This window comes from Vanacampus margaritifer, chromosome 13 (genome assembly GCF_051991255.1).
Source record: "Vanacampus margaritifer isolate UIUO_Vmar chromosome 13, RoL_Vmar_1.0, whole genome shotgun sequence".
Lineage (NCBI taxonomy): Eukaryota > Metazoa > Chordata > Actinopteri > Syngnathiformes > Syngnathidae > Vanacampus > Vanacampus margaritifer.
The window spans coordinates 19,389,122-19,399,596 of record NC_135444.1 but is presented as its reverse complement, the minus strand read 5'-3'; the positions used below and the strand labels follow the sequence as shown (position 1 = coordinate 19,399,596).

Below are 10,475 nucleotides of genomic sequence, written 5' to 3'. Positions count from 1 at the left end.
TTATCACGATTTACACAAAAGTTTGAAAAAGGAACACTAAATATACTGTAGAAGTAACATAAAATAGAAAAGTGGGGAGTAAAAGCAAAGCGCTTGGGCGTTGGCCCGTGAAGATAGAAAAACCCATGGTATATATGATCCGGGCATCAAAGGGATCACGGTTTTATTAGATGAGATCCATAATACTTTTATTGACTAGTTTTTAACTTGTTAAATAAAAGTGTAGTTTTCAGGTGCCCGGGTAGAGGAAATTAAACGTTGCCGTAAATACGTAATAATTTACACCTCCCCACTCATTGTTTACCAAAATATCTGTGTTCAATATAACTAAGATTTATCAGGTCAGAACAGAACTGACTGCGATTAAAAATAATCGCCTATGGTTTTAAATTAGAAAATGGTGCACCACAGAAAAGAGAGTGTGTGTGTGTGTGTGTGTGTGTGTGTGTGTGTGTGTGTGTGTGTGTGTGTGTGTGTGTGTGTGTGTGTGTGTGTGATAAGGAAAGGGAGTAACTGCTGCCCGCTCCGGAGTAGAAACAATGGGCCAGTCATTGAGAAAAGAAATAGAACAACACCAGGATGTTAAGTTTATTGCAAGCTTTGACGCTAATGCGTGCAAGTATCTGGAATCCTGGGTGACCAAGTATGATTTTAACCCGTCTTTGAGAGATGTCAGGAACAAAGAGGAAGTTAAGAAAAGTTTAGTGGAGAAAAGAGCAAAGAAGATTAAAAAGGGAAAGAATGTAGAAAAATTGGAAGCACAACTACGTGCTGTTGAAGTGTGGATAAAACAGTGTAAAATGAGGGCAGAAAGCATTTTGGAAAGTGAGAAAAGAAAAAAGGAAAAGACAGAAAGAAAAATGCACCAGCTGAAGTGCAACAGCAAAATGATCCAGAAGAGGAAGTAAACGTCAACCAACAGCGGGAACCGCCTACCCCGTCTACCTCCTCCCCAAACTCCACCTCCATGAGTTTTGGGGACGGAGCCTCCCCTCCTATTGGAAGCCGTACAAGATCAAACAAACCAACAGCAGACGTCCTGGCTGCAACAACAAAATTATACCCAGACATCCAGCAGGTGGCAGCATATCCCATGGTAGCTGTAGCCAACCCAGCTTATGGAATGCCAAACCCTGGCCAACCCGCCCATCCACAGACCTTGCTGCTCTATCGCCCATGGACTGAAGAAGAAAAAGTAGCCGCATGCGCATCAGTTCCTCCCATTGAAGATAACGTTGAAAAATGGGCAGCTGCAATTAGAGAACTACATGGATCCTATCACCTCAATGGCAATGAATTACTAAGCGTCCTACGTCTGACCGCAGGACATCGAGTCGGAAGAGGCCAGGTCTACCAACCAGGCCAAGAACTAGACAACGCCCTAAATACTCTTTTAGAAAGAGCCATCGCAGTGTTCAAGAAACCACCTGATTTAACTAAAGTCCGCCAATGCCGCCAAGAACCTGAAGAAAGCGCACAAAAATATGTGGACCGCCTCCAAGACGTACTGAAACTACATGGTGGCATCGAAGAAAGCACTGAGGCACAAAGCACATACCAAACATTACTGCGGGCAACATTCCTGGATGGACTAGTGGACGGTACAGTCAATTTCATCAAGAAATGGTTCACAGTAATTGATCTAAGCAACACCTTCTTTTCCATCCCATTGCACGAGTCTGCCCGTCATTGGTTTGGTTTCACCTTTAATCAAAAGAAGTACACCTATACGAGACTACCCCAAGGCTATGCAGAGAGCCCCACCATTTTCTCTCAATAAATCAACAACTGTCTGAGCCTCCATGAACACAGTAAAACCACTCAAATCTTGATTTACGTAGATGACATTCTCATCGCCAGTCCAACCAAAGAAGAAAATCAAGAAGAAGCAGTGAAACTGTGTCAACACCTGGCAAAGACAGGAAACAAAGCCTCACTGACCAAACTACAGTGGACTCAGACCGAAGTAGTTTTCTTAGGTCACATCATATCGGCAGAAGGAAGAAAACTAACCTCTGATCGGAAACAAGCTATCCTTGATGCCCCCAAACCAAAGACCAAAAGACAGATGATGGCCTTCCTAGGCCTAGTGAACTTTTGCCGTCTATGGGTTCTGGACTTCGCCGAAATAACGCAACCACTGGTGGATTTAATTTACCAAGAAGACATCGCCCTGGCCGATCCCATCACATGGACGAAAGAAGCTAATGAGAAGTTCAATCAGATAAAACAGACCATCACAAGCACAGGCCCCTTGGGCCTACCCGACTACTGTTCACCCAAACAGTGGACTGCAAAGACGGATTCATGACATCCGTCCTACTCCAACAACATGGTACACAAATGCGGCCAGTGGCCTACTACTCAAAGAAACTTGATGCTGTCGCCAGAGCCCTGCCCCAGTGTGTCCAAGCAGTGTGTGCCGCAGCAATGGCTGTCCAAGCATCCGCCGAATTGGTGTTGTTCCATCCCACCACTCTACTAGTAACACACAAAAAATGTCATTTCTCTCACCAGCAAGACATCTTGGCCTAACAGCTGTACTGTTGTCCCAACCCCATCTTACCATCAAGAGATGCAGCACTCTCAATCCTGCAAGTCTCCTCCCAGTGGAGACAGATGGGACACCACACAGTTGCACAGAAGCCACCGAGGAAATCTGCAAACCAAGAAGAGATTTGTTAGACACACCCTTACAAGAAGGAGAAGCAGTGTTTGTAGATGGTTCCTCAAGCAAAGATGAACTAGGCAACACCAACACAGGCTATGCTGTGGTCACACAACAAAAGACACTGAAGAGCGGATGATTAATAGGAAATCTGTCAGCACAAGCAGCAGAACTCATCGCGCTAACAGAAGCATGTAAATTATTCAAAGACAAAGCAGTAACAATTTGGACCGACAGCCAATATGCCCACTCGACATTGCACATCTTTGCCGCCATGTGGGCTCGACGAGGAATGAAAACATCAACAGGAAAACCTGTTCAACACGCCAAATTACTCACTGACCTTTTGGCCGCTGTACTGCTACCCTCCAAAATAGCAGTATGCAAATGCAAAGCTCACACCTTAGCAAAAGACGCCGTTTCTGTAGGAAATGCTAAAGCAGATTTGGCAGCCAAACAAGCAGGCCAAGTCAAAACAAAGATCGTCATGCTCGCCAACCACAAAGAAACACAACAACACAACAACATTCCAAAACAAGTACTAATTGACATGCAAAACAACGCTCCAGACAAAGAAAAAACACTATGGAAAATGATGAACATTGAACTCACCCCAGAAGGCCTCTACCACAAAGAAGACCGACCAGTCATCCCCCGCAGTCTGTTCCACGCAGTAGCCACATTGAGTCATGGGAAGTCCCATGTCTCAACAGGAGGGATGATATCTATGGTAGAACAGACAATGACAATACCACAGGGCTTACAAACCTATTTTAAAACTTTTTGTAGGTCATGTATGGTGTGTTGTCGTCACAATGCTCAGGGAAACTTAAGACCACAGAGAGGGAAATGCCCAGTGGGCTCCTACCCATTTGAAGTTTTACACATGGACTTTATTGAACTACACAGAAGTGGTCAGCACAAGTACTGTTTAGTGTTAGTAGACTCACTAACTAAATGGGTTGAACTTGTTCCTTCAAAACATCCAAACGCCCTCACAGTAGCTAAAGCTATTTGTAAACACCCATACACCACCACATACCATCCACAGAGCGCAGGCTTAGTTGAACGGACCAACGGTACTATTAAACTAAGACTCAAAAAGACCATGGAAGAAACCAAAAAACCATGGCCTGAGTGTTTATCTCTAGTAAAAACTTACATGAGAATAACGCCAAACCCACAAGGGATCACGCCCTTTGAGGCAGTAACAGGCAGACCCTTTGTGCTCCCCTTATGGGAAAATCAGCCATGGTCAGACAAAACAGGAGAGGCAGATCCACTGACTAAATGGTTATGTGACTTGTTTAAAGAACGGACTGTGTCAAGAGCAAATGATCTGCCCTCTACCTCTCTTCCCCCTGCACAGGAGACGGTGACCCCGGGTGACCTGGTGTTGGTGAAGGTGATAAAAAGGAAAACATGGTCGAGCCCACGCTGGGACGGCCCATTCGTTGTTCTCCTGACCACACCCACCGCTCTCAAAATCGCTGAGAGAGAGACGTGGATCCACCAGAGTCACTGCAAAAAGGTCACCGAACTCAGATAAGGGATTACCCCCTGATTCTTGTCAAAAAGAAGAAGAACCTTAGGGATACCATGGCACATGAAGACCAGGTTACCCCTGGCTGGTTAGACTGGTTATTCTCTGGCTCCTGGTCCCAGGTTCTCCTTAAAATTTCGGGCCCCTTCCTTGTGATCATTATAATGTTTATCTTATTATGTGTTATTTGTTCCTGCTGTATTGTCCCAATGTCTAAGAGGTTAGTCGCCCGTATGTTCGTGGCCCAGATGTATCAATATAACTTACTACGCGTAGAGGATTATGTTGACACTGTGGAGAGCCGAGCGTGAGTTAACGTCTCACGTCTCCCCTTCTCTCCCCAGCCGCGGTTGCATTGAAACAAAGCACAGCCTCTGCCTCGTTTTTCCTTTGTGCACGGTCGGTAACTAAGGGGATCTGTAATATCAGACCCAACAGCATGTTTGTGAACTAAAAGATGGTTAATGTTTGTCTACCTTAAATGGTAAACACTAGCACGCTAATGCTAATGCTCAAGGTTTAGCATAGGCTAATCTTTGGTGTTTAATAATGCTCCTGCTCAAAAGATAATAATATTCACTCAATTCAACTCGCGTTCAACTTTAAGGATTAACACAAAAGAAGAAAGAAAGAAAAAATATTTGTTAGTTTTTTTTAAAGCTCAAATTTCAGGGGATGGTGGCGAGGGGTTGATTATTTGATGGAGGAATCAATAGGATAATCGATTTTAAAAGATTTTATAGTGACAGCTAATTTTACACCGTTGGTCGAACTGATCATCCACAGTAATATTAGTCACTCACACAGTCAATATCAGCCATGGCAAGCTGCATAATTACTGATTTGCAACATTTCTTATCTGCATATTTCTTAAATTCAAAATACAATCAAATTAATATGCACTTAAAGTCAAGAGCCTTTTATTTCATTTTTAGTGAGGAAAAATGGAAAAAAATCTGTGTGGATTACGATGTGAACTTTGATTGTTTGACTTTTTTATGCAAATTTAAAAAAAATTATGCAATTTAATGTCAAATCTCAGGCTAACCATCTTCATTACTGCAAGGTGCAGCACGGAAAATCAAAATGTCTCATCGCCTGTTACTATGCATTCTGTCTTCAACAGTACCACAAAACCATGGAGGTCGTGTATTGTGGAAAACTCAGTGGAGACTTTGGTAGACCCGATCCTGAGATACAGAGAGAAAGCAGGAGATAAAGTAGCAGAGAAAGTTGGCGGCATATTCACCAAAGCCTGCTTTCTTCTGGCTCTGTTCCTGCAAGACAAATGCCGTGCCGAGGTCTGGTCTTCTTAAAAAAAACAATGATGTTCTAAATTTTGAAGTTGTGTACAAACCTTTATTTTGTCCTTTTCTAGGAGGTTATGAAACATCCTAAGGTTTTGGATAGGGTCAGAACTATTTACCACCTCACCGTTCGCAAACACAAGATGGATGCAGAAAGAAATGTGACAAAACACAAGATGGATGCATCAATCAATGGAAACTTCTACGTCCCAGCAACATCACAGAAACCCCGTCCTGTGTTAAGGTAAGGTCAAGTTCAATAATATAACTCCAAAGTCCTCACGGGAGCAAATTATTTTGAAATAAAAAAACTTTTGTTACATTTACTTCTGTAGCATATTTTTGTGTTTGTGATTTGTGATGTATACTTTTATTTCCCCAAGCAAAATTACGTAAATATTGCTTTTTTTCCCTTTTTTTTTCTTATACCTAGTCCTCCCACCGCTGCCCTTGACCCACATTGACCCTAAATGGTATTTTTCTGGTACAAAGAATATTAAAACGGTGCCAAAAATGTAATAAAAGTCAAGCATTGCTTTTTTTTTGTGGCGGAATGGAGCAAAGCAACCATGGAACATAGCTCAACTTCCTCGATTTATCACAATAGCTACAGTGATTTAAATTTTTATTTTTGGGGAATACAGTTTAGACAATTTTCTGCATCTGAATTTGTGAGAACAATTTGGGAAAGGCCTTTTCCCAAAGAAGGATTTGGTAAATGCGTATGAGACCTTACATGTATCTGAGCGCTCTGTGTCCGTAGCATGTTAGCTTGTGGATGCAACAGACGAATAACCTTTTATTAGAAATAAGCAGAAAAGGCACCGACATACTGCAGACAATGGATGATGATTATTGACTCAATTTTATGACATTCATCCGTCTCGACACCCCCCCAAAAAAACAGCTACTGGCAGGTGGGCAGTTCTATTTCTCCATCGATGCACTTCTGTCGCATATCCAGTATGCCGTCGTGTCTTGTTCGCCACACACACTTGAACTCGATGGCATCATCATGTTCAGAGTATATCTTATCGTCACGCAAGTATTTGAATTGAATGTTGTGTCTGCTCATGAGTTCTTTATTCACGGTGCAGGGCTCTGCAAGAAAAGGTATCATTCATAGTCATCATACAAGTTCATTTATCATTTGAGCTTGATTTATTCATTTGCATGAACGTGTTGACCTTGAGTGAATTTGAGACTTACTGAGGCATTTCAGCTGTCCAACCCATTCCCCGTTCTCGCAGGTCTTGTAGTTTCGCCCTTCCATTACATAGTATTGCTTGCAAATGTACTCCACCCTCTCATTATGTTGGTAACTGAATTGGGAGGACGATGTGGTGTCCCCGCCATCAAGGTACGGTGGCTGCCCACATCGCAAACCCCCTAGAAGAATTGGGAGAACTATAGATGGTCAGTGTACTGGTGCATCTTTATTTACAGTAGATTCAGAAAGTAGTAATACCACTATCATTTTTCCCTCGCCAGTCATTCTATACCCAATATTCCCCTCATTACTCCATAATGGAATTGCACGAAAACAATACACTTTTCACTCAACTCACTTTTTTTTCTCTCTTTTCTTTCGGCATGGTGATTTACAATAGCTTCACAGCTAACAAATAATATCAAGGCAAAATACAAAATGAAAGTAACTGTCAAGCTCGGTGACAGAATTTTGGCAATGAGCAAATCCAGAGAGTACGCCATCACGGCACAAGAAGGCACCAACATTTAACACCATTGCTGTTTATTTTGGTGTTTTTTTCCGCTGTGGGACAGAGGTGAGGTCCAGAAAGTAAAAACCCTGCCACAGCTAGCTGCCATGGTGCTCGTTTACCTGCTACGGAGCTAGCTAATAGCTAGCAGGGCCTAAAGCCAAACTGTCAGGGTTTTTACTTTCTGGACCTGGATTTGCCACCATTTTTGGGTTAGGGGTGGCGGTGTCGGGGGCAAAAAAAAATATTGTCATTTTACACTTCATATCTTGCACTGACAGTTTGCCTGGTCTTTTTCCAATTCACACACGCACGCACACACACACGTTCAAATTGGAATATTCGCGCACGTGCGCACACACTGTTACTGCGTCCACACACGCTCACAGGCCTGAGCTCTCGATCCCAACCGTGCTTTCTTGTTTTGGTATAAGAATGGGGACATAGGAAGCACTTCAGTCAGCTCAACCAAAAAGGATAATTAGCTGTCTAGCGCCATCTGGTGTATTAAGGCTTTTATGACTATAAAGCCCCCCCCCCCCAAAAAAAATGTCTATGTTTAGTTGATGCCCCAGTGATATATTGGGTAATTGCAGAAAATGCATTATAACACATCAGGTGTACAGTGCATCAAAAAAATTATTATTTTTTATTCATAATGGGAGTCAATGGGCCAATATTTGGACATTTTCACTTATGTGCACTATAAAAAATTGTTTCCACATAATAATGACAATAATAATTTGAGAATTTTTGGACGGTGCCTTTTTGAATTTCAACATGTTTTGGAAAATTGGGTGCAATTTCACCTCTTTCAGTGATTTTTTTTCTTCTTCATATGCTTTATATTTGATATTAATATTAATAAAAAACAAAAAGCCAAATATTGGGCATTTTCCATACGAGGGCTTAGTAAATTACTAAATAAACATTTTGAAAGAATGCTGATGTGATTTCTTTTTATGTCAATATGCATAACCGAAAAAAAATCATTTTTTTTTTCTCTCAGACTATAATTGTACACCAAAATCTGAAACCCCTAAGCATTGAGTACAGCACAAATGTCAAAAGTTTGGTTTGTGTTAATTCCGTGGCTATTGAAAAAGGCAATATTACCTGCACAAGTTGGAAAAGGATCGCTCCACTGCCCATTTGGAAGACATTCAACCTCTGCCTTGCCTTGAAGCACCTGATTACGCGTGTGGCAAGAAAACGTCAACTTTTGTCCTTGTCTTGCTTGTGTGCCTTGTAGATAAGTGTCCAAGCGTATAGTAGCAGGTATATGTGTGAGCTGGCATAGTTCTATTCTCAGGAGAAGAAAAAAAAATGTAAATCAGACATCAGACATAGTACTGTACAGTAGTAGTCAAATACAAGACTGAAGTGAATTATCCATACAGTTTAAATTTCAACAAAGATTTCGTGGGTGTTTGTTCAGTAAACTGTACACATTTCTGTATCAATTATGGGGCACAAAATCTGATAATATAATTATGACAATGTAGACAATGGGGACCCGATTTTTGCTTTGGCAAGTGCGCTCATGCACTGGCCTCAATTCAACCTCGTTGGGCTTCCAGATTATGGCAGGAAGTCAAGATTTAATAACCGAACTCGCACATGCGCAATTAATACCCTTATGGGAAAATATGCTCTGATTTCAGCATACCAGCAGTAATTGTTCACTGATTTCTGTAATCCTTCATGAAAGAAGACTGATTATATTCTGTGTTAAACCTAAATACGACATTTACAAACATCTGTTTTTACTTTGGAAAACAATGACCGAACTGGTAACATAGTACAACATCAATCCCCCTTTTTTTAATGACTGTATGAATACGAAGTACGAAAGAAACACCAATCACTGGTTAGTAAACAGTAATAGTAGTAAAAGTAGTAATAATAACAGTAGTTGGTTAATCAATTGAATAATGGATAGATTAATCGATTCTAAAAATATTCGATAGTGACAGTACTAATGCTATGTTTGTAGCAACTAGCCTACAAGTACGTTCGAACGTACTCGCAAGTACGTTCGAACGTACTCGCAAGTACGTTCGAACGTACTTGTGAGTATGTTAAAACGTGTTTGCGAGTATGTTGGACCGTACTACTCTCCAAAGTACTCGCAAATACGTTCTAACGTACTCTCCAGTGAAATTTTTTTTTACCTCACGTTGGCAGTTCCACGCTTCCTGACCTTGAAGGATCCATTGTGTCGTTACTTAAAATTTGATAGGTTTTTGCATTCTTGAATATGGGAATAGGATCTTACTTGTGCAAGTTGGGAAACGTTTGTGCCACTGCCCATTTGGCAAACATTCATTTTCTTCAAATCCAACCAAAGCATATTCATCACTGCAGCGGAATCTTATTTTGTGTCCAATCCGTACTGCTTGATTCCGCGGTGGCACGTTGTCGACGCTAAGGTGAGGGTCAAGCGCTTCAACTTTACAAGAAATGTCTGGGGGGGAAAAAAGATGAGCAATATTATCGAAATGAATACAGAGGTTCAGCATACTTAGCGTTCATAAAAAATCAATTGTATGAGCTTGATGTTGCGGTTGGTGAGTGATTGTTACATTCACAATCAATTATGCATAAACTTGTACCATATAAACATATATTGTGTGACGGTTACCTTCACAATATGGGAACGACTTCTCCCAAAGTCCATCTTGACCGCATACTACTGTTGACCTGCCAATCAGTTGCTTCCCAGGATCGTTGCAGCTGAATGTGATGAAGTTTTGAGGAAGGACGCCCTCTTCATTGTCTTTTAAACCTTCGATTGTGATCCCGTCCTGTTCAGGCGGTTGGGGACATCTCTTAGCTGTACAGACATAACAAGTTAGCCAGCTCAACAAAAGGGCAGACAAAATTGTGCCTGATTTTTAACATACAAGATATCTTTGACTTTGATGTCATTGTTTATTGTCTGCTGGAAATTATGTTGTTTTGGTTGCCTATGTGTAATTTTAACTTGTAACACTAAAGTGCTTTAAAAAAAAAAATCTGAATATCTCGGCTTCTTATGACATTCGTAGATTCCATAAATTCAATACATTTTGCTTCAAAAATAGGTTTTCTCTAATCATGCATAGTACAGTACAGGCCAAAAGTTTGTACACACCTTCTCATTCAAATACATTTGCTTTATTTTCATGATTATTTACTACTGGTGTCTTTAAAAAAACGATTCTCATAAGAATTGAATAAGAATCAATTTTAAA

At 41.2% G+C, this 10,475-nt stretch overlaps 1 protein-coding gene across 1 annotated transcript in view; it reads right to left on the bottom strand.

The window, feature by feature from the left end:
• Window positions 1–6,130: 6,130 nt before the first annotated feature.
• Window positions 6,131–10,475, bottom strand: part of LOC144062151 (sushi, von Willebrand factor type A, EGF and pentraxin domain-containing protein 1-like) — a 93,033-nt gene continuing 88,688 nt past the window's right edge. The window contains exons 38-42 of the mRNA XM_077583187.1: window positions 9,884–10,075; window positions 9,518–9,706; window positions 8,356–8,541; window positions 6,728–6,907; window positions 6,131–6,619 (exon numbers count right to left, since the gene is read on the bottom strand). Of these exons, the coding sequence (XP_077439313.1) occupies window positions 6,426–6,619; window positions 6,728–6,907; window positions 8,356–8,541; window positions 9,518–9,706; window positions 9,884–10,075 (941 nt within the window). The 3' untranslated portion in view covers window positions 6,131–6,425. The remainder of the gene's footprint in view (window positions 6,620–6,727; window positions 6,908–8,355; window positions 8,542–9,517; window positions 9,707–9,883; window positions 10,076–10,475) is intronic.